We start from the raw sequence: 24,067 nt of genomic DNA, 5'->3' as shown, positions 1-24,067 counted from the left end.
GGTCGTCAGTGGTGGGGTCTGGAGTGAAGACACACACGTTGTCAGCAGTCCCGTTGTCACAGGTAATGCCCGACCAGAGGTAGTCAGGCGTGGGGTAGACATATGTAGCATTGCAAGTCAGGCTGAGTGAGTGTGACCCGTTGGTGATCAGATCAGCTGGGCCAAGCGTAAGGTGCTCATTGGATGGACCATCTGCATTGACATAGTTAAGATGGTATTGCAACATCCCGATGAAGAAGTTATACATTTAACAACTATATCTACTCCATTAAAACAGGATAGAATGCTTCACACACAGACATAAGGAACAGATACATATTAAATACATTTTGTGATACCTTCGACGCCGGCTTAAAAATGATTACATACGCCCATGTGATTTTGTAAAGATTATTGTTTTCCTTAAGTATCAGATCATGTCGTCCTGATATGGCTCTGCGTAGTCGGCTGGACGTTAAGCAACAAATAAACAAACAAACAAAATCAGATCATGTTAAATTGCTTGTGTGCAGGCGTATTTGAAGATGCCTGCATGCGGTGGGCATTTGAGAGCGTGTGTGTGTGTGTGTGTGTGTGGGGGGGGCAGACTGAGAAAGTAGCAGACAAAGACAAAGAGAGACGGAAAGACCGACAGGCAAACAGACGGACAGACCGACAGAGAGAACAAAGACAGAGAGAACAGAGCAAGACAGAGCAAGACAGAGCGAGAGACAGCAATATTGACTCTCCTCTACAACTTACACGCAACACGCAACGTGTACCGCGTGTTCAATGTTCGTCCAGCAGCAGTTACCAGGCAGGTGTAGGACGAACCATGGTCACCACGCTGGACGTTGGGCAGTGAGAGCAGAGCGTGAGGTGAACGTCCCAGCCATGACACTTTCACCCCTGTCTCTTGCATGTTTTGGGGCACGTAACAGGTGCATGTTACGCTGTGGTTCTCAGGTACAACATCTGGACAGTTTGTTGTTGGTGTTGCTGTAGATTATACGAAAGCACTAAACATGTGGATGGCACACAAGAGCTAATTTTTGATGCACATGTCGTGGGTTAATGTCATATTGATTTTTTTCCTGATCGTGTTGTACGGAAAATTTTCTAAACGAAAAATAAAAACCTATCAACAAACAAAACAACAAAAGTGATCAAAAATGACCAAAGAAAATGTGTTAAAGGAAAGAAACGAAAATACATGATCAAGACGAGAATGAGTAATACCTTGTCCATTAATAAACAGAAGCCGACAGAACCACAGGAGAAATACACCATACAACGCCATGCCACCAACCCTACACTCACTCGCGGTGTGATAGCATGTAGGAATGTGTCTACCCATGTAGTGGAAAAATTGTTTCCTGTGTGTGTGTGTGTGTGTGTGTATGTGTGTGTGTGTGTGTGTGTGTGTGTGTGTGTGTGTGTGTGTGTGCGTGGAAGTTGGTGTACAATGTCTAATGTTGCTATTGCGTGGGCATGTGTTTGCATGTCTGTGTTTTATCAACAGGAAGAAGGAAGGAACTGTGTATGTAGCTAGGCTGCTTCTAATTGTCAAATTTTACGAGAAATGTACGATACAATTATAAATTCCATTAAGGAAGCACAGCAGGACTCCACTACATATTACAATATAGCTATTCTGATGGACACGTGGGGGAATTCGGGGGCTGTGATTGGATATGGTCTCAAGATCATCATCAAAGCATAATGCTACGGAAGTCGGCCATTTTTACCAATATCCAAAAGCATATTGGCAATAACAAAGACACATGGTTCCGGTGTACCCATCTGTACCACACGATGTTAACAATCGACAACAGCCATACACGGACAACTTGAAATTCTTCTCGGGAATGTTTTTCAGCTTTACAAATGTCGATAGCATACCCTTTTCTGTTAACTTCCCGATGAAACAGGACTAAACCAATTATTTTCTGTCCCTAAACACCACAACATGCCCAAAGTCGAAAGATGTAGTACAAACAGGGGAGTAAAACGGAACAGCCGTTTTTGTGTGCCTTTGTGAGCATAGTTGTCGACTGACACAAACTTTCGCATAGGTTTTGCACTTTGTTCGCAGTGTTGATCACCTATGAGTGTTTGGTATTAAATGATGCGTCGTAGAATTTCCATTTTTATTGATGTATTTCTTCATAACGGTTTTGATGTAGTTTTCTTAGTACAGGAGTTTTTGTGTATTTTTGTGGGATTTTAACTGTAGCTTCTATGGAGGCTGACAGCAGCCTCGAAACTCTCCCCCTCCCTCCCCATTTTGTTCTGTGGTCCCAGAGCGACGTTTTCATTGGTTCTTTGGCGGTGACGTCAGGGACAGTCACGAAAGGTATATAAGCTGTTGGTTTTTTGAGGTTCGGCGGGAGTCTTGGCAACCAACCTGGCTTAAGTGTCTAAATGGTATACCGGACTTCCCACTTAGAGTTACAGCATTGCTTCTTTGGGAATGGTTGTGGTAGGATCCCAACCTGAGTACTGAGCAGTATTTGTTGTCATCTCTAAATTGTCCTCCGGGGTCTGAGCAACCAACCTGGCTTAAGTGTCTAAATGGTATACCGGACTCCGCCCTGTGGACTGAACTAACAGGGTTAACAAAAAACGTTCCGCAGTCCCAGGTTACCACACGGCGAGTAAAGTGGCGTCGCTTTACTATTTTACTTTATTTTTACTCAGGCCCCGAACCCCTGGCCAAATTTTCAGCCATTTTAGGACATAGGATATTTTTTTCAGTAGCGTATTTTTGCTAAGGGTACCTACGGGTCATGCCCAAATTTTCAGCCATTTTAGGACTTAGAATATAGTATTTTTAAGTAGTAGGAACATTACAGGAATAGAGTGAACCAATGTACAGATATACATTCTGAAAAGAACCTACGCCTTGTATTGAGTTGTTTTCATGATTTGATCTGATTTGTTTTCATTCAATACAATTTTGAACTTCACCCGCCTCTTCTTGAGTTTATATTCTGTGTGTCTGTTTGTCATGTCGTGTGATTGCCATCCTGACAAATGACCTTCAAACACGTATAACATCTAAGACACAGACACAGACAGTTAGAGTTAATGTGAAGCTAAGACCGCTCGGCTTTACACAAGTACATGCTAAATGCCATTCACCCAAACTGAAAACTTCGCTGTCGTCTGCTCGCGTTGTACGGATTAGCTGTTCTCTTCTCCTCCCCTTGTTGCATCCTAGTTCTTCAGTTGCTTCTAGTTTTCCGTTGATGTTGTGTTTTGGTCTTCTTCATAAGTAGTCTTGTTCAAAATTTAAAAAAAAACTCAAACTTCTTTTTGTTGTATAGGCCCTACGAATGAACTAATAAAACGCTGTTTAACAGCTGTGTTGTCAAATCGAGGTTTTTTTTCCAAAGTCAGTGTGGCGCCTGCGCAAAACTAATTCCCATAAGAAACGGCGTCTGCTATCAAAACCTGAGATCAACGCATCGACGCAAAAACTGTCATTTTGTAAGTTTGGAACAACAAATCAAGGTCAGAACAGCTATATAATCGCTATTGTATTTTCAGCGTAGCAATAGGGTCCGATATTTAGACTCGAACAAGTATAATGCGACTCGTCTTCGACTCGCTGGCATTATAAGGCTTGTCTCGTCTAAATATCGGACCCTATTGCTACGCTGAAAACACAATAGCTGTTAATATTTATCGTAAACATCATCTTCTATTCGCCTTTTCATGCCGGTTTTAATCAGTGAACATCATCGCATCTGTGTTGACCGTGTTCACAACATCGGGTATGAATAGCTGAGGTACAATGAAAAGGGAGCTTGTCTTTGCCGGTATATAGTCACTCGTGCAATAACTGAAAAAATGCATTAGGCCAAAAAAAAATAGGTCTGTTTACGGTAACATAGGCCAAAAAAATAGGGTCGGTAGGTCGGGATTTTTTTTTTTCCAAAAAACCATATTTTTACGTTATTTTGCAAAAAAAAACAAAAGATTTTTTTATCTTTTTTTTCCCCAAATGCCAAAAAAAAGTCTAGGGTCGCGCGAAAAAAATAGGGTCGGTCGGGTTACCGTAAACAGACCTATTTTTTTTTTTTTGCCTTATTATGTTCAACAGTTTACAAGTCATGTTCAAAGTGTACAATGCAAACATACTTAATGGGGCCAGTTTCGATCAGATAGGTCTACTGATTATTCAGTCTGGATCTTGAGAAATAAGAACAAAGCGTGAGGTGACTTGTCAACAGAATTAAGCTATCACTCCTCTTCTCAACAACATAACACAGCAAATGTCAGTTTACTTTCAGACACATAATACAGGCACTAGGTTGTAATAGCGGCCTGTGGATATTAATAGATTTTAAAATCACAAATTAAATAGATAAATCAAACAAGTGTAGCATTCTACACCTTGAAATGCGCAGTTTACCTCTCAGTCTTACTCATATAACATTGCTCGCTGACTGCGGCTGTATCAGTTAGAATGATTTATGACCTTTGCAAAACGTGTTTCAGAAATCACGTGCACGTTTGTGGGCGTCAATTATCTTACGTAATCAAACACAATATCTTGACTAAAGTACCCAAGATAGAAAGAACTAGTCTGCCACTCGTCGAAACTAAGAGACACTCAGACTTCCATGTATCACGGGGGATAACCGGTCAAAGGCCGAGCGGAAGCCGAAGGCGGCGCCTGACACGTGTGAAGGCAAGTTTTGTCTGTTTTCTAGGTATTGTTTGATTTCTGTCGGGATTTAAGGTAAGCTACTGATTCAGCGATGACTAAATTTGTTTCTCGATGCATAAAAAGTCAGGGAGCGATTGATATTTGCCCGTAAATAGCCTCCAAAGCTGAAAATGTCGGCGATCGAGCACCGGAAATGGCTGTTCGATGGGTTTTGCAAGTAGAAATGTGCTTTATTTTACCAAATCAGCTCGTATTTGGTATGGATACGGGATTCTAGAGGACGAAGGAGTCATAAGAGGTGCAAAGAAGTGCTATTTGGGAGTAGAATAAATCTTCCGAGCCAGTAGACAAGAGAAGGTCATATTTGAGAGATGCGCGTAGGCGGAGCTTTCCGACAAGCGAATGATACAGCAGATTAATCATTCGTTTTGATCAGAAACATAGTCTCTAGTTTTTATGAATGAGTTTTTTAATTAAAACAATCACGAGAACTCTCTCGCTTAGCCTAATGGCTGTTCGATGGGTTTCGCAAGTAGAAATGTGCTTTATTTCACCAAATCAGCTCGTATTTGACATCGGTTTGGTATTCTAATCCTACCGCGAACTGGATAGCAGACGCGGCACGTGTGAACGAAATTTCAGAAAAGCGTACATCTGTACAGTGCAGCAAAACGGTTCTGTGCATCATTGTCAATGTAAATAGTGATCAACTTAGAAGCACACGTACCCTGTTGCCCTTAGATAACGGCACACACACTAAGCCAAATAGCTGTCTCTCGTGTACACCCACACACACCGTACACACACACACGCACGCACGCACACACGCACATACACACCCATACATACACACCCACCCACACTCATTCTAATGGGTTTTGAGCATCTGTTTCTACATATGGAGTCTGAAGACGAAGAAATGGTTCTTGTGGCAGAGGAGGTGGAGGAAGAAGTAGATGGACCTGTGCCAGGTCCATCCGGATCCGCTGCTCCGGCCATATGCCACCATTGTGGCAAATCGTTCGCCTATGGCAAAAATCTAAAGAGACATATAAGGCAAGTGCACTACCAAGGTGAACCCGTGGTGTGTACAGAACCAGGGTGTCTTGAAACATTATTAGGGTTAGGAAAGGAATTTCCAAAAGGAATATTTACTTCTATAACTGCAGCAGAAAGGATATAATTCAACCCACAAAAGTGTTGTTGTTTTTTTCAAACATGTAGGTCCACTTCTTGTGGGCGTCAGGTTTGCCTGACAACAAATAATGCACCAGGGTGTATTTGCCGGTGGTTTTCTCGGATCTTGCTCCTTGTAAAAAACATTTTTCTGCATGATCGAAAAACAAACAGAAACGGCTACAGGAAATGCACATACATTTATATTATCACAGATATTTATAACTTCTGGAGATTTTAGTAAATGTATAATATGTGGATATTACTAAGACTCACAGCTACAGGTATATTACAATTGCTTGTCTTAACATGTGCTTGTATAAGACATCAATGAAATGAGTAATTTTACTTTTGGTGCTACTATGCTGCCATAGATCACTTTGGAGAGTTTCCTCTTTAGTCGGCTGGCCGGCAAAGTTACCAGCGGCAATGTTGTTTCCTGGTAAAATTAAGAAGTGAAATTATTTAAGGAAGAAAAGCATGTCAGTTTCTTGCATGTGAAGAAAATTGGTGGTAACATTTAATAGATTTCAACCCCAAAATCGAATTCTTCGAAAACGTGTACTGAGTGGTTACGTCCCTTGAGTAAGAAGGAAACATTTTAGGATGAATCAAATTTCTAAGTTAAATAAAACAAATTGGTTGGACAAATTTGGCCCCATGAATGTAAGGTACACAAGGTCGCTCATCAGTACTATCGAAGGGTGGTTTTTTTGTGTTCAGTGTAGAGTTTTTTCTAGATCAACGAGGCCGAGAAGAGAAATATCAACACGGCGAAAGATGAAAACGTCACACCGGCCCGGCAGGGAACTCCGCATATGCATGGTGCACCTGTAAGACAGTGCAGCCGCCGTCACAAGCACAGTAACTTTAAGGTAGGTAACACAGTCAGTGCAGTTTTAGGCCAGACTGAATGAGCACAGAATTGGTAGCTTGACTGACTCCTGATGAGAGAAAGAAAAAAACCAGTGTAATTTCAATTGACAGGGCAAAAATGGAAGGAACAACTTACAATAGTCATTTAGTTGACAGTATGAAACAACTGACTCGGACAACCGGCTCCGACATTAACACCCCCCCCCCCCCCCCCCCCCCCCCGACCTTTCTCTTTAGAACCAGCAAGTGCACCGGAACTGATATCAAATTTTAAATTGTAGGATGTTTTTGCAATGCTTCACGATTTCTTACGCGAGGAGAGTCTATCAAGCTTGGGAGCCTACTCCCAAACAGAGTCTCTGTCCCAAAGAAGTGAAAACAAACTCTGATACTTGTAGTAAGCGGAGATAACACAGAGAAAGAAAATGAGGGAAGTCCCACAGAGTATCGTCCCTTGGCCAAGATGGCGGCGTACTCTAATTTTCGAAGTTCTACACAAATCGAAGTCGAAAGAGAAGAATTACGAGCTGCCAGACAGGTGGTATTGGACAAGGTAAGTGGGATGTGCTGTTTCAGAGACCGTTTTTCTGTTTTATTCTCGTCCCAAGGCTATAGTCTTCGCGAAAGAAGCAAATAGGTCTTTCTGATGGCGTAGAAGTAGAACAGACGCACAAAGCCACAAACACGCAGCACTTGGTAAACTAAACTAAAGTTAGTTGCACTGGCAGTAACCACACTGTAAGGTTAAAGTAAGTGCAGCTGATTAGGTAGATCTTTGATACTGATCGTCTTGGTAGCTTTTGATGGTATTAGAACTACATCGAGTAAAGAAATGAAAGCAGTGGCACTGTTGACGAATTTAAACATTTAATCAATGCAGTGTGTTCCACTTCCACTTCAGTCTCTATTGTTGAATTGAGGCCTTTTTCTTTCAGGCGAGACTTGCTCGCGGAGCTGGGAAGCAAGAGTGAATATGAAACGGTTTGATGACTAGCTACGCAAGAAGAAAACATTGTTTGATACCGAAAAGATCGCCTGCACTGTCTGGTAAACGGCCACGAACAGCCAATCTGCAATCAATTTGGCAGCAATGCGGCAACCATTTATTCTCACGTAGCGAGCACCTCCAAGGCATGCTAGTGTTCTCTCGCCAAATCCTAGCGTTCCTCCCAGCAAGAATGGCCCAAGAAACATGAGTACTTCCTCTCCGCACTCACTTCACTCGCCAATTCTCAGCTTAAAGTTAAAGAAACGGGGGACTGGTTACCACAGGGATTGTTCCACGTTTTAGTGAACCTATCAAGGTAGACTTCAGCTAGTGTTTGTGCGGAAGAGGTAGAACTATTCCTGTTTTTTTATTTGATTGGTGTTCCTGATTTGATTTGAGTTTAACTGAAACACAAAGTGTGTTCAGTACCATCAAAGCAAAAGCAATTAATTTAAAACCATTATTTCATAAGTCAATTTTAAGACATTTTAGTAGCCGTTCAGTGTCCCACTTTCATGGATTTATTGTTGGTTTAAACATAAGTTTATTTTAACAAAAGTTACAATGATGACTGTGACACAATGACAATACACATGCAGGTAACAGCAACAAGCTAGCAGCTAATAGTGGTGTTCCTGCAAGGTCAGTACAACGTAAAGCGGTAACGGCTGAACAATTTGTCTAAATAAACCAAATCTATTGGTAACATAATAAACGTTGCATAATCATTATAAAGAAAGACAGTAAAAGGAAGGAAGGAGGAGAAGAAGAGGAATAATTGACAATTGTGTTCCTTTAGAAACATTGCACCCTTTGATTTGTCCCCATGATCTTTTGGCAGGTGCATGTGAACACCCCCTGCTTTTCACATTATCATGATTATAATAATGATAATAACAATAAGGGTATTTCAGGGATTGGCTTGGGTTTTGTCCACTAGAGGTCCATTGACTGACTCAGCCATGAATCAATCAGTCATTTTGCAAACCAATCAGTCAAGAAAAAAAACTTTCCTTCCACCACGGGACTAAGAAAACAAACTGAATGTCCCCCATCCAATGATGTTGGTTGCATTGTTTTTTTCTTTTTCGCCAAAATAAGACGAGTTGACTGACTCTGCTGCATATCTATCGGTCAACTGACAGATTGAGACCCATGTGTGTCGGTCTTTTCCGAATTTAACATGGCAAAAGACCGATGACCGACGCCCAAGCCAATCCCTGGTATTTATATGTTGCAAATCCTAAAATATATAGTTCTGAGCGCCTTACAATCAATCTTAATTACAGCAAAACATTGTTTTAACTCTTTAAATAAAATATAATTGTAAATGTAAACACAATCATGTAAACAATGCGCAATTCAAAGAAAGCGATCGTTATCAAGTACAATCACAGATCATCACTACACATAATGATGGGACACCATTGCACGCCTTATAAGTTACAATGGGTTCCAGTTAGTAGTTACCATACTATTTTTTATACTAAATCATGTCTAAATATTTTGTTTCAAGGATATTATATGGATCACAGCTTTAATATTATCTAGCCCATGCAAATACAGTTGCATTTTGGAACTTGGAATCTCTAATCAAAAACTCTACTTTCTTCCAGGCCAAGCGTGACTATGAAAAGACAGAGAGACGCAAGGAGAAGGCCAGGCTGGCAGGGGAGGGAACTTGGATGTTGCAGTCCGTCACTGACCGCATTGACGAGGAGCAGAAGGCTGGTACCTTGTTCTGTCTGTACAAGACTAAGACAGTAAAACCTCCCACTGACATTGACGAGGAGCAGAAGGCTGGTACCTTGTTCTGTCTGTACAAGACTAAGACAGTAAAAGCTCCCACTGACAACCTTGAAAGTGTCCAGGATAAAGCTATGTTTTTATGAATGGTACTAGTCCTTGTGTGAGTATTCTGAAGTTTTTTTTAAATTATTATTAAAATTAAACGTCTAAATTAAACATAGCTCTGGGGCATGAGAGGGGGTGGAGTTGAAGTGATTTTGAGTGTTACTAATATGACAGATGTGAAAAATGTATGTACTAGATTGTGTGTGCCTGTGGTGTTGGTTTTGTTTTGTTTTTTGTTTCTCTGTCAATGAGAGAAACCCAGAAAGGGAAAGAGAGTGTGTTATGCATGTGTGTGACTATGACTAGGCCAAAAAAAAAAATAGGTGTGGTTACGGTAACATAGCCAAAAAAAATAGGGTAGGTAGGTAGGCAATCACTTTTTTTTTTTTTAAACTTTTTTTTTCTAATGTGTACAAATTAAACCTACTTGGCAGGGAAATAAGTGTGCGACACAGGCGCTTTCGCTTTCATTGCGTTTTTTGCACTCGGTTTTTTTTTTGGTTTTTTTTTTGACAAATGTAATAAAAAGTTATAGGATCGGCCCCTAAAAATAGGGTAGGTCGGGTTACCGTAACCACACCTATTTTTTTTTTAGGCCCTATGAGTCTTATATGTGCCTGCAATTAATTCCAATCTTGGACCTCCAAACTGTTCATTAATACTTTTGCTAGTACTGATACTTTGAACTTATGTAGTAGAAAGCTTAATTGTATTTTCTTTAAATCTGTGTTGCAGGAAATGGAGAAGGTGAAGAAGAAGAAGAAAGAAAAGAAAAAGAAGAAGAAGCACAAGAAAGAGAAGAAGAAAAAAAGGCAGTCCAGTTCATCAGAGTCTGAATCGGTAAGTGGGACTCCTTTTCTGCACTTGTCGTTGTCACACTTTTAGAACAAATTGTAGCTCTTTGGTTCAAACAATTAAACAACATCTTTGTTTATATATTTTCGATAGGATCATGGAAAAAGACCAACAAAATTAAAACGATAACAAGCACATTAGATTCCTCTGGCCAGTCACTGTTTGTGTTGTAATAACTGATAAGAAGTTCTGCCTTGAAAGAGAGAGAAGAGAAATCATGTAGACAGTGGCCTTGATTCCATTTAAACTTAAAGTAAACACTAGAAAATCAAGCAACCTTCAAGTTCTACTTACATTTCTCTGCACAATGAATCAATCAACAGCTAAGTTGTTTCTTATTGTCAAGAGGTCCTATTGTCTGTTATTGTTTAACTTTCGCCGGTGGTCGTGGGTCCGTGTGGACCCAGAAGGGTGTTTAATTGCAAATATCTCTTAACCCTTTCGCTGCCAATCAAAACTTACGTATGTGCATTCCTGGTTGCCAGGGAATTTTGGAGTTCGGGGTGTAATAATTCACAAAAAATTCAAGCTCCAAACTGGCAGTAGGTAGGTAAGTAAAACCTATGTTATTTTTAAAGGAAATTGAACCAAGAATCTGTTTTTAGTGTCTAAACATGGGAATAATAATTAGTTTGACTTATAATGATGTTCAAATATGAACTTTTGAAAAATCAGTCCGGCGCATCTTCCGGTGCCTGTGGATCAAACACAGGTGTCTGTTTTGTTTGCTCGAAGAAAGGATCATAATCTCTGTCTTCTACCTGTTTCCAACGAATCGTCCGAAAGAAGATCTCCCCCTTCCCCTGTCAGTATTCATAATCGTTTGCACCGCCTGTAGCATCAGTCCGGCTTTGTTTTTCCCTACTACGGCCCGGTCGACTGTCACCGTTAGCCATTTTGACGAGTCGAGCCTTCTCTCCCCTTCCCTGCTGCCAAGGCCGAAAATAGCCTTCAGACGCAAAACTGCGTCACCATGCATGGTTATTCATGAGAATGAGGTATCCTACGAAGCCATTGGCTGGTATTTGTGTGTCAGCAGTGACGTAGCATTTCTGGAAAATTCCTGAACTGAGATGACGGGTAAACCCGTCACGTATGCGCTGCGGCTGCACTGGCACATGACGGGTATACCCGTCATAAGGCAGTCAAGAGGTTAAACTAGTTAAGTTTGAATTTTTTAATGAGCTTATAAGAGTGTCTCAAGCACCTAAAAGGCTCTTATGTCCTAACATTTCAGCGAGAAGTAATTAGAAAAAAAAGAGGTCATATTTAGACTAGAAACATCGTGGGGCTGTGCGGACCCATCTTTCCCAAAGAAGGAAATGAGAAGCATGGGTCCGCACGGCCCCATGATGACTTCTGTGTGTAGTCCACAACCCGGACGTGCGAAGGTTAAGTGAAGTTATTTTGATGATTGCAGATGATAGAATTTCTTAGTGAGCTGAACTATCCGTTATTCAAACCTGCAAAGCTTACAATACCTGCTATTCCGACTTGGTCGTGTGACAGACGTTTTCTTCCACACGAGATTACGTTGATTGTCTAACGAAGCCGTCAGGCTGAGTTAGACATCAGTTAATCGAGCGTGGAAGAAAACTCTGTCACACGACCAAGTCGGAATAGCATTTATGTCTCACAGCTTTAACAGAGGAGAGAACAAACACGTTTTGTGTACTCAAGCTTGACAAACCTTAACACAGGAGCAGCCATTGTGGCGATATCTACTTTTTGACGGAAGTGACCGAACAACTGTGAATGACGTCTCGGTATATGTACATGACGTCACAGTCATCGTCACAGTCTGTATCTTTTGAAGCATCGCATTCTTCATGACGTCTTTCTGTGTCTGCATCCGCGAAATGTTTGTTCATTCCGGAATCTTTGTCATCTATGTTCAGAACTCTGTCCTTATATTGTCAGACTAACAGGCCTCCTGAGCGAGCCACTTTCCAAGGGAAGCTAAATTCGCGTATGGAAACAGTATTGTCGTCTGGGATGCCGTTTTCAGTATTCTGAGCGTTGAAGAATTTGTAAAGAGAAGAAACGATAACAGTAGGAGAAATAAAAGTCGTGTGTGCATTTTTGGCTTTTGGAGGGACAATTTTGAGTTTGAATCCGTTCTTGCCATGCTCCTAAAGCGTGTGACATACAATCTTGCACACGTTTGCTTTAGTAGTGGCAAAGAAGGAACGTGTGTGACATTGGCATATGTTGGTCAGGGTAGTTTTTGATTTTACACATTGAAACTGCTGACTGGAAGGATCATGTCAACTTGTATATGTAACGGAAAGGAAGTATTTTTTTGAAAACAACTAAGTTAATAGACATGTTCTGCCCGACAAGGCTTCATTGATCATGTTTTTTTTCTCGTTTTTTTCTTTTAAGTCCGATGAAGAACCTTCATGGGTTGAACAGTCGTCAAGACAACAAGACAACGCCAAAAAAGTGGTGGGGCCTACTTTGCAGGTGTGTGTGTGTTTGTGTGTGTGTGTGTGTGCACATGTGTGTTAATTAATGCATGTGTTCACGGGTGGAAGCAGTTATGACATTCAGTTACTGTCCAGATCATAAAATGTATTTTTCCGGGGAGTTATGGAACTTTGTCCTTTGTCATCAATCTTTCTTGAAATCTTTACTTTGATTTTAGTTCTGTAGTTGGCTTGCGGCTTTGCCGTCTTTGAACATGGTTTGCTAGTCTGGAATTTTAGTTCAACGCTGAAGTGTTTTTCATTGAATGTGCAGTGATGTCATTTGGTGTCTGCAAAAGGCCAAAACTTCTTTCAAATAACCGAAAACTTTGTCTTTTTTTTCACAGTGGGGAGAAGATCACGTACCCTTGGCTGCCTTTTAACTTTAACATTTGTCCAAGAGAATAATTCCTGGCAATATTCCTGTGCTTGTGAAGTTGTACACTTGTAATTTGGCATATTTTTAGTTTTCAATTTCAATTCAATTCAATTCAATAAAACTTTATTGTCTGAATGTAACAAACAGACATTTTTTTGGGCTCGTGTATAAAGACTTTTCTGACATATTTAGCCTGAACAACTGATGTAGATATACAGAATTCTTGCTTTTATTTGATTGTTGTTAGAATTATGTTCAAGTAAAATTAACCTCAAGCAGATATCTTTATTTACTTGTGTATGTTTGTAGTAATGAAGTCATTTTATGACTTCCAGGTTAATGCAACTGAACTTTTGAGATTCAATTTCCATTGTATATATATTGTGTTTGTTGCTTAGTGTGTGTCCAGACAATATTGTTACAAAGTTTATGTTGTGTTATTTTTATATTTTTTTAATATTTTTGAATCAACTTCAAGGTGTGTTTGTTATTTTTTTTTATTCAGTGTAAAACTAATGTGATTCATTCATAGTTCGTATGTAAAACCCGGAAAGCAAGATTCTTCATGGGTCACTCTATATATTATAAGCTCTCGTTATTAATATTGAACTTTTCTAACCCAGCGCGACAGCTGGATGGACGGCCCCCTGGTGACAGACATCATCCCCACGGTAACCAGGGCCGAGCTGAGAGAAAAGAAAAAGGCCGAGGAAGACAAGAAGAAGGCTGAGACTGTCAATCTTATGGACCAGGTTGGTTTCCGTGGGAACTGTTTCAAATACAGTGGAACCCCCTTTTAAAGACCCCTAATTTAGGACTTTCCCGGGGCGGAGACGTAGCTCAGGCGGTAGCGCGCTGGATTTGTATCCAGTTGGCCGCTGTCAGCGTGAGTTCGTCCCCACGTTCGGCGAGAGATTTATTTCTCAGAGTCAACTTTGTGTGCACAAGACCAAGTGCGCACGAAAAAGATCCTTAATCCATGTCAGAGTTCGGTGCCGGTGGGTTATAGAAACACGAAAATACCCAGCATGCTTCCTCCGAAAACGGCGTATGGCTGCCTAAATGGCAGGGTAAAAAACGGTCATTCACGTAAAATTCCACTCGTGCAAAAAACACGAGTGTATGTGGGAATTTCAGCCCACGAACGCAGAAGAAGAAGACTCCATCCTTTTTAAGACCTGATTTTTTCAGATTTTGTGAGGTCTTAAAAGGGGGTTCCACTGTATTTATCCTGAGTGGCACAGCGTTCAAGTGAAAACTGAAAAACAGGCAGCTTTAGAAAGGTTTTGTAAGGCCAACAAAAAAAATTACCGTACTTTCCGGGTGACAAGGCGCTTCGTTATACAAGACGCACCCCCTTCTTTTTAAAAAAAATTGTAATCCAGTCACCCATTGGACGCAGGGGGCCGATAGGGCGCACCAAAATGACTCAGTTTTTGCCATGAGAGGTGGTTCCCCTGTCATATCTGAGAGAGGAAACACTTCCTGCACCGGGGTCAGTGACCAGTCAGTGGCCGACTTTAACTGAGTGAAAATATGTGTGCTCTGTGTGTGCGGCCAGATCAAAGGCATTGTGATAGCTGGGTGGCCTTGTTTATAGACACGACCTTCTTCCCAGGGGTCAATGACCCAGTTTTTGCCATGAGAGGTGGTTCCCCTGTCATATCTGAGAGAGGAAACACTTCCTGCACCGGGGTCAGTGACCGGTCAGTGACCGAGTTTAACAGAGTGGAAATCTGTGTGTGCGGCCAGATCAAAGGCAGGGCAGTACCAAGTAGCTGAAGCATGCATTATCACAAGTTGTTTGACTGGTACTCAAGCGGTCTCTTTGATTTTTTTCGTATTTCATACACGGATTAGGCGCTTCGTTATACAAGACGCAGGGGTCGAACTCGAGGAAAAAAGTCGCGCCTTATGACCCGGAAAGTACGGTAGTCTGTTTACGGTAACATAGGCAAAAAAAATAGGGTCGGTAGGTCGGGATTTTTTATTTTTTAATTTTATTTTTGTCCAAAAAAACATATTTTTAAGTTATTTTGCCAAAAAACAAAGACTTTTTTTTTCTTTTTTTCTCCCAAATGCCAAAAAAAAGTCTAGGGTCGCGCGAAAAAATAGGGTCGGTCGGGATACCGTAAACAGACTTTTTTGTTGTTGTTGCCTAACAGTATTTTCACTGTCTTTGCTTTCCTGGGCCTGGTAGCTCAGGAGGAAGAGCAATGGACTTGTGATCCTTCGGTCACAGGTTTGGGTGCAGGCCAGGACGGACACTGGTCAACTTTATATGCAGACCCACAGACTGTGTCCATGTCCCACCCCTGTGTCACCACAGTGGCACATATCTGAAAGACCTTGGTCGTTATGCCATAACTGTGGCTGATTACACCACATAAATGCGTACACACCTAGGTATATATGTAGCAACTTTTATCGCTGCTAACTTTTCACTGGGAGTAAGAAACCCTGATTTCTCAGCACAGTGATGGCGCTAGTATTTGTTCAAACCAGTACGGAAACTTTTATGATGCAAACAGTCCAGAAAAAAACGGTAGGCTGGTCATTGGAACCAGTAAGAGTCCAGCTCAGAGTACTGGTTTTGTTGTTTTACCAGCAAAAAACCCGTAGTTCTAAAAATCAACCGGTAGGGCATACGGGCAGCCAATTGTGTTCCGGTATTTTCTCATTTCAACCGGTAAAATACTGGTAATTACTGGTTAACGCTAATACTGCAGCAGTGGCAAAAACATAATAATCTAGCATGCACTACCGCTGAAGATTTGCTTCAATGATACCAGCTGGTACAGAACAGTTTTGTATGTAACTATATCCACTTACACATACTGTATATATACACTGACGATTTATGTAAAACTATGATTGAGCAATTTTCCTAGTGTACTGCACGTGGTTGAAATTAAATCTTATGTCTGATGTCATTTGTTCATTCATGAGTATTAATAGATTTATGTTTTTAATAATTGATTCATTCATTTCTACATCTTATTTCATCTTTTCAGCCAGGCAAGCACGTCAGGGAACTCAACCCGTACTGGAAGGACGGAGGGTTGGGGGTCCCGGAGGAGAAACCAAAACCCAGCGCTACTGCTGTTCCCAAAGCTGCTGGGGATGGAGGGTTGTCGTGGTTACGGAAGGCCTACGATCGCTGCAAGCAGCAGGCACAGGACGAGGGGCGTAGTTTGGAGGAAATTGCAGCAGAGAGATATGGGGTATGTTGTTGGTTTTATTTTTTTTTTATTTTTTTTTTTTTTGGGGGGGGGGGGGGGGTGTAAGAAGCTAGTGTGTGTGATGGGGAGGGGTTGTGGTTACATTCGGCCTTTGGGTGGGCAAGCTAGGCATGAAGGACATACATTGTTTGGAGGAGATTGCAGCTGAGAGATATGGGGTATGTTTTTTGTTGATGGTGTGGAGGCTGTTGTGTTTTGTGATTTGCAGTTACTGTGGAACCCCATTGGAAGACCCCCAAATTTCAGACTCCCTCCTCTTTAAGACCCTGCTTTCTCAGATTTTCTGTTCATAACCTCATTAAATGTACCTGATTTCCTCACATTTTGGAATGTCTTACGGTTTCTGAAGTCGTACGGTCATTGCAACCAGCAAGGACAGGGTGAGGGACGTAGTTTGGTGGAGATTGCAGCTGAGAGATTTGGAGTATGTTTTCTGTAAAGGGGGGGGGGGGGGGGGGGGGGGGGGGGGGGGGGGGAGTAAGAAACTAGTGTGTGTGTGATGGGGAGGTGTTGTTGTTACATAAGGCCTTTGGGTAGGCAAGCTATAGGCTTGGACAAGTTTAAAGCTGAGACATACAGGATGGTTTTTTGTTGGGTGGAGGGGGCTGTGTGTGTATGTGGACGGAGAGGGGGGTGGGGTGGTAGTGTAGTTATTGAGAATTTGAGTTTGGTAAGGGGTATTGAGGGCAGGGAGTAGCGGGATGGGGACTGTATTGAGGGCAGGGAGTAGCGGGATGGGGACTGTATTGAGGGCAGGGAGTAGCGGGATGGGGACTGTATTGAGGGCAGGGAGTAGCGGGATGGGGACTGTATTGAGGGCAGGGAGTAGCGGGATGGGGACTGTATTGAGGGCAGGGAGTAGCGGGATGGGGACTGTATTGAGGGCAGGGAGTAGCGGGATGGGGACTGTATTGAGGGCAGGGAGTAGCGGGATGGGGACTGTATTGAGGGCAGGGAGTAGCGGGATGGGGACTGTATTATGAGGGTTGGGTGTAGCGGGATGGGGACTGTATTGTGAGGGTTGAGGGCAGGGAGTAGCGGGATGGGGACTGTATTGAGGGCAGGGAGTAGCGGGATGGGTGTATTGAGGGCAGGGAGTAGCGGGATGGGGACTGTATTGAGGGCAGGGAGTAGCGGGATGGGGACTGTATTGAGGGCAGGGAGTAGCGGGATGGGGACTGTATTGAGGGCAGGGAGTAGCGGGATGGGGACTGTATTATGAGGGTTGGGTGTAGCGGGATGGGGACTGTATTGAGGGCAGGGAGTAGCGGGATGGGGACTGTATTGAGGGTTGGGTGTAGCGGGATGGGGACTGTATTGAGGGCAGGGAGTAGCGGGATGGGGACTGTATTGAGGGCAGGGAGTAGCGGGATGGGGACTGTATTGAGGGCAGGGAGTAGCGGGATGGGGACTGTATTGAGGGCAGGGAGTAGCGGGATGGGGACTGTATTGAGGGCAGGGAGTAGCGGGATGGGGACTGTATTGTGAGGGTTGGGAGTAGCGGGATGGGGACTGTATTGAGGGCAGGGAGTAGCGGGATGGGGACTGTATTGAGGGCAGGGAGTAGCGGGATGGGGACTGTATTGAGGGCAGGGAGTAGCGGGATGGGGACTGTATTGAGGGCAGGGAGTAGCGGGATGGGGACTGTATTGAGGGCAGGGAGTAGCGGGATGGGGACTGTATTGAGGGCAGGGAGTAGCGGGATGGGGACTGTATTGAGGGCAGGGAGTAGCGGGATGGGGACTGTATTGAGGGCAGGGAGTAGCGGGATGGGGACTGTATTGAGGGCAGGGAGTAGCGGGATGGGGACTGTATTGAGGGCAGGGAGTAGCGGGATGGGGACTGTATTGAGGGCAGGGAGTAGCGGGATGGGGACTGTATTGAGGGCAGGGAGTAGCGGGATGGGGACTGTATTATGAGGGTTGGGAGTAGCGGGATGGGGACTGTATTGAGGGCAGGGAGTAGCGGGATGGGGACTGTATTGAGGGTTGGGAGTAGCGGGATGGGGACTGTATTGAGGGCAGGGAGTAGCGGGATGGGGACTGTATTGAGGGCAGGGAGTAGCGGGATGGGGACTGTATTGAGGGCAGGGAGTAGCGGGATGGGGACTGTATTAAGGGCAGGGAGTAGCGGGATGGGGACTGTATTGAGGGCAGGGAGTAGCGGGATGGGGACTGTATTGAGGGCAGGGAGTAGCGGGATGGGGACTGTATTATGAGGGTTGGGTGTAGCGGGATGGGGACTGTATTGAGGGCAGGGAGTAGCGGGATGGGGACTGTATTGAGGGCAGGGTTGGGAGTAGCGGGATGGGGACTGTATTGAGGGCAGGGAGTAGCGGGATGGGGACTGTATTGAGGGCAGGGAGTAGCGGGATGGGGACTGTATTGAGGGCAGGGAGTAGCGGGATGGGGACTGTATTGAGGGCAGGGAGTAGCGGGATGGGGACTGTATTATGAGGGTTGGGTGTAGCGGGATGGGGACTGTATTGAGGGCAGGGAGTAGCGGGATGGGGACTGTATTGAGGGTTGGGTGTAGCGGGATGGGGACTGTATTGAGGGCAGGGAGTAGCGGGATGGGGACTGTATTGAGGGCAGGGAGTAGCGGGATGGGGACTGTATTGAGGGCAGGGAGTAGCGGGATGGGGACTGTATTGAGGGCAGGGAGTAGCGGGATGGGGACTGTATTGAGGGCAGGGAGTAGCGGGATGGGGACTGTATTGAGGGCAGGGAGTAGCGGGATGGGGACTGTATTGAGGGCAGGGAGTAGCGGGATGGGGACTGTATTGAGGGCAGGGAGTAGCGGGATGGGGACTGTATTGAGGGCAGGGAGTAGCGGGATGGGGACTGTATTGAGGGTTGGGTGTGTGTTCATTTTTTTCTTCTTTTTGTTTGTACACACGTAGATTTAGGTGCTAGTAATGTGGGCATACATGGATGCAACTGTGCTTTGGAGGCTGAGAACATGAAATTCCAATTCCAACTTGGTGTCATTGCTTTCACTTTGTTCCTTTTGGTGGGGGGGGGGGGGGGGGGGGGGGGGGGGCGAGGAATCGAGGTGGAGGGTGAAACATCTGATGTGTGGTGACATATATGTAAATAACACTGTTCGTTACCCTCTGCTTTCAGTCTCTTCAAAAACTGGAATCTATGATCAAGGACGCAGAAAAACAAAGCAGACCTGGTCAGAGGCAGCAAAACAATCAGAGATTCCGTCGAGACGACAGAGGCTTTCGTCGTTCAGGGTCACCGGAAGGAAGACCACAAGGAAACAGAGACGACAATGACAGACAAAGAAGCGACAATGATAGAACCGTAGGACGGGATAGAGATAGAGACAGCAGAGAAACTGACAGAAAACAGGACAGAGACAGATATGACAGAGATGGAGACCAAAGAAGAGACAGACATGAGAGAGACAGAGAGAGGACAGTCGGAACAACAAGACAGGAAAACGGAGACAGAGACTCCAGAAACCGGCCGTCCTCCTTCAGGGACAGAGATCAGACGTCGTCAAGACGCCCGTTTGCCCGACCCAGAGACGACAGTGATGACGACCCCTCTCAGAGGAAACGGACATTCATGAGACCCGGTCAAGACGGTGATGACGAATCCTCTCAAAAGAAACGGACATTTGTGAGACCTGATGAAGATAGCGACAGTATTCGGAATAAACCTGCAAGCTCTTCTTTGAAAGGAAGGTTTGCAAGGCCGACAGACAGTGATGGTGACGACGCTGTGAGTTCTGGTTCACGCAGATCTGATGCTTCCACAGACAGGGGAGGGAGAGAGTATGGTAGAAGTGGTGGTGGAAGGGGAGGAGGAGGTGGGGGGTGGAGAAAGCCTGGACCTAAAGAAACAAAGTCGGATTCGAGATCGTCAGCAAAAGGGGGACGAAGTAGAAGACGGTCTTCATCTTCGTCGAGTAGCAGTGAGTTGAGCAGCATACTGCTTTTATTTATTAGCTCATTTTGTATTTTTTCTGGCTGTCTTTCTCTCTTTGTTTCTCTTTCTTTCGTTTGTTTCTCAACTCATAACTCATAACTCATAACATTTTATTGATCCAACAAAGGAAATTAAATTGGTCATCAGCACATATAGGTCATTAATTAATAATTAAATATCATATTCTTACTCCGAATCACATTAGCATTGAGTCACCTGAGATGCTTATCACTGAAAAACGCTTACCCGGCTAAAGAATTTAAAGGGAAGCAACCCCATCACCAAAACGAAAGTGAAAGTAGCTTTGGTAATGGGCCAGTACACCGGGAGTTACCTCCCATACGGGTGTATGCCACGTCACTTCCTCTAGGAACACGTGCCTCTTATCATACGTCTTTTTCACCTCGGAGAGGACGGTTCACTTTTTGACGCTCTGTGGCTGACCTTGTGTGTTTGAGTGACACCCGCCGGCCACGTTACCCAGCTTGTCTGCTCGCCTTGCCTACAGTTTGGTGAGCTCGTTCCCGTTTGTTGTTGGTTGTTTGCGCTGTTTCGTTACTGTACGTTGTCCGTTTTTTACGGACTTGTGTGTCAGTGACTTGCGTGTTTCGCCATTTTGTTGTGTGAGTTAGTTAGCTAACTCGTGTGACTTTGCTAGTAGCTCTGCGTGCCCTCTTTCTGTTTGGGCAAGTGTAGCTTTAGTATTTTGTTGACGCGTAAGCGTGTGTGTTTACTGTGTTTTCAGTCGTTTTGACTTACGTTTCAGTAAATCTTTTTGCTTTGCCACGTGTTGTTGACGTTTGTGTCAGTGTCTTGCGTGTCGCCATTTTGTTGTGTGAGTTAGTTTTCTAGCTCGTGTGACTTTGTTTGTAGCTCTCCGTGCCTCTGCTTGTGGGGCAAGTTTAGCTATAGTATTTTGTTAACGCATTAGTGCGTGTGTTTACTGAATTTTCCAGTCGTTTAGACTTATGTTTCAGTAAATTTTTTCGCGTTGCCACGTGTTGTTGTCAACATGTCTGATTCAGACAAGCGCCGTGGCAAGTCGGACCCCAAGGGGAAAATTAAGGCTAAGTCTTCCTCTTCCAAAGCAACGTTACTTGTTACAGACCAAGAGCGTAACACTTTGTTGGCTGTACCAATTTCGGCGCCTAGCGCTGTTACTACTTCTGCTTCTTTTGCGGCGCCTAGCGCTACTGTTACTTCTGCACCTGTCTCTACATCGGAGACTTCGTCTTCTTTGTTAGCACCTGGACAAGGTGCGTTGGTTTCCTCTCTGTTAAAGTCACTGGTTCCAGAAATCCGCAGCTTGGTGCAGGCAGAATTTCAGCGTTCCGTCGCCAGCAGTTCGGCGTTTCCGGCATCTGGCAGTGACGTCCGGGCTTTGGCTTCCGTGTCTTTGTCCTCCACTTCCGGCTTGGAGCAGCGTCCTCCCTCTTCAGCGTCGGTTGGTAAGCAGAGCTGGTCCGATAGCCCTCGTGAGGCGCCTGGACGTTCTCCTTCGGGGGACAGCTCTTTCGCATCGGGTCACGACCGATACCTTGCTGATCTTTCATTTCCGGCGATAACCTACGAGGCCCCGGACTTGTTCGAACAGCGGCGGCAGTCGGTTTCGACTGCCGCATTTCCGGCACTTGCCGGAAGTGATGATCCGTCCGCTCCGGCACGCTACGGCGGTCGCGGCAGGATGGAGTATTCACTGACTTCCGGTCCTTCCGGATCGCGAAGTCAACCAGTGCAGTCTTCACTTCCGCATTTTGCGGTTCCGTTGACTACACTTCCGGTTTCGGCCGGAAACGCTTCTTCCTCTTCTGGTGGTTCCTTCCGGATACCAGATAGTGGATTACAGCGTGCGCCTTCCGGCTTTCAAGCGCCTAGGCTTGAGCAGGCATCACTCCACTCAGTCGGGGGAGTGACGTCAGCTCATCCAGCTCCGGTTTTTGCGGATGGTCGTCCTGCTTACCCTTTACCTTCACAGGATTTTGGGCGGCAGGATGACGTTAGTGCTCAGGCTTTTCCGGTTTCCGGTTTGCCAGGGCATGCTTCTGCTTCCGGAACTGGTGACTTCGGTCATGGTTCCACGTGTGACTATTCTGATGCTCCATCAGTGGTCAGCGAGGAGTCGCGGGGCGTGTTTCCGTCGAAGCTCAAGTCTGTTCTTGACGTCGCGGCGGAAGTAACGTCTCGTTATTTTCCTGAAGGGGTGGTGGCTGCGGACTCTTCCGCATCATTCGTTCCTTCTGCCATGGCGGACTTCCGGCCGGCACAGGAGGATGTTTCTTCCTTCCGGTTCGCCGAGTCTCCGTCAGTGGCTTACCAACTTTCGCATTCACTGGTTCGTCCAGCACATGCGGGGAGTGGTATTCGGCCAGTGCCTGTTCCGTTACTGCTTCCTTTTGGTCCAGTTCCGGAATCAGCTCAGCAGTGGGTGGCTTCAGCTGCCCAAGCCTCTTCCTTCGTGCCTACGGCCAATAGGAAGCTTGGCATGCCCAATCAGAGCCAGAATTGGCTGGCGTCTTTTGCACTCCCTAGGGCTACCCTTCCGGTTTCCCGGGAATTGCTGCCTCTTCTGACTAAACCGATCAAGCGTGATTCGGTTTTGCCGGTTTCCGAGGCTTCCCTCCTCTCTGCTGAGGAGGTTGGACGTCGGCAGATCGAACTGTCCTCCATTGCGGAGACTCTCGTTCGGGCTCTGTCTCGGGCATTGACCGATTCGCTAGTTCCTTTCACTCTCAGTGAAGAACAGAATGCGGACGATGTCTCTGCGCTTTTGGCCGCATTGGCCAAGGTCAATGAGGAACAATTGCGTCTTTCCTCCCTGCAGTACACCCAAGCGGTACTCTGCAGGAGGGATCTCTTCCTCTCGCAGTCCCAATTCACGGAACTGGCTACTAGGGAGACCTTGAGAGTATCCCCGGTCTCAGAGGAGTCTCTCTTCTGTCCGCTGGCACTGGATGCCAGACAGAAGGAGATTCAGTCAAACAAGGACAGTCAGTTCCTTGACTACACTCTGAAGGGGGTGAAACAGTCTCAGCCTTCTAAACAGAAGCAGGCTCAGACATCGTCTAACCCCAAGCCAGCTCAGAAGCGGCAGGCTCCGCCGGCCGCTCGTGGTGGGAAGAAGAGGACGGCATCGGGGAGGGGGCGTGGCGGCTCTGGAAGTAAGCCACACCCCCAATGAAGCGCTCCCGATCTCACCTCCCTCCCGCCCTCCACCTTGGTGATGGCGGGAGGCCCCTCCCGGGCACTTTCTCGTTGGATGTCGGTAGTAGACAGCCAATGGATTGTGGGAGTGGTGAGATCGGGCTTCCGTCTACTCTGGCGGGAGGAAAAGGCGCCTCTTACCCGAGTGCCTCCGCGGTTCAAGCCCCCCTTCTCGCAGGAAGCACGTTCCGTCTTGCAGTCGGAAATTGCCTCCCTGGAGCAGAAGGGCGCGGTGGAGAGAGTTCGGGTCCACAGCTCCCTGGGATTTTACGGGCGTCTGTTCGCTGTTCCCAAAGCATCAGGAGGATGGCGTCCCGTGTTGGATTTATCTCTCCTCAATACTTTCTTGAGGGAGATAAAATTCAAGATGGAGACGCCAGCCTCTGTCCGAGACTCTCTCCGCCCAGGAGACTGGGTGACCTCGATCGAT

The 24,067-nt window shown here is 45.2% G+C and overlaps 2 protein-coding genes across 2 annotated transcripts in view; both read left to right on the top strand.

The window, feature by feature from the left end:
- The first annotated feature begins 7,157 nt into the window (after positions 1–7,157).
- Positions 7,158–24,067, top strand: part of LOC138973768 (CWF19-like protein 2) — a 34,856-nt gene continuing 17,946 nt past the window's right edge. The window contains exons 1-7 of the mRNA XM_070346481.1: positions 7,158–7,262; positions 9,314–9,424; positions 10,287–10,391; positions 12,792–12,872; positions 13,877–14,005; positions 16,268–16,477; positions 19,621–20,422. Of these exons, the coding sequence (XP_070202582.1) occupies positions 7,173–7,262; positions 9,314–9,424; positions 10,287–10,391; positions 12,792–12,872; positions 13,877–14,005; positions 16,268–16,477; positions 19,621–20,422 (1,528 nt within the window). The 5' untranslated portion in view covers positions 7,158–7,172. The remainder of the gene's footprint in view (positions 7,263–9,313; positions 9,425–10,286; positions 10,392–12,791; positions 12,873–13,876; positions 14,006–16,267; positions 16,478–19,620; positions 20,423–24,067) is intronic.
- On the top strand, positions 16,606–18,414 carry LOC138974369 (uncharacterized). The gene is made up of 5 exons (XM_070347086.1): positions 16,606–16,621; positions 17,186–17,452; positions 17,590–17,691; positions 17,757–17,924; positions 18,023–18,414. Exons 1-5 carry the CDS (start codon positions 16,606–16,608, stop codon positions 18,412–18,414), a joined length of 945 nt encoding a protein of 314 aa, XP_070203187.1.

This window comes from Littorina saxatilis, linkage group LG8 (genome assembly GCF_037325665.1).
Source record: "Littorina saxatilis isolate snail1 linkage group LG8, US_GU_Lsax_2.0, whole genome shotgun sequence".
In the NCBI taxonomy this organism is placed as follows: domain Eukaryota; kingdom Metazoa; phylum Mollusca; class Gastropoda; order Littorinimorpha; family Littorinidae; genus Littorina; species Littorina saxatilis.
The sequence above is the reverse complement of the archived record's forward strand: the minus strand, read 5'-3'. Positions and strand labels throughout refer to the sequence as shown.

Excerpts from the sequence above, each read along its gene's own strand:
- LOC138974369 (XM_070347086.1), top strand. Across the intron at positions 17,453-17,589 it reads GACTGTATTGAGGGCAGGGA|GGAGTAGCGGGATGGGGACT; the intron begins GTAGCGGGATGG and ends TATTGAGGGCAG. Across the intron at positions 17,925-18,022 it reads GACTGTATTGAGGGCAGGGA|GGAGTAGCGGGATGGGGACT; the intron begins GTAGCGGGATGG and ends TATTGAGGGCAG.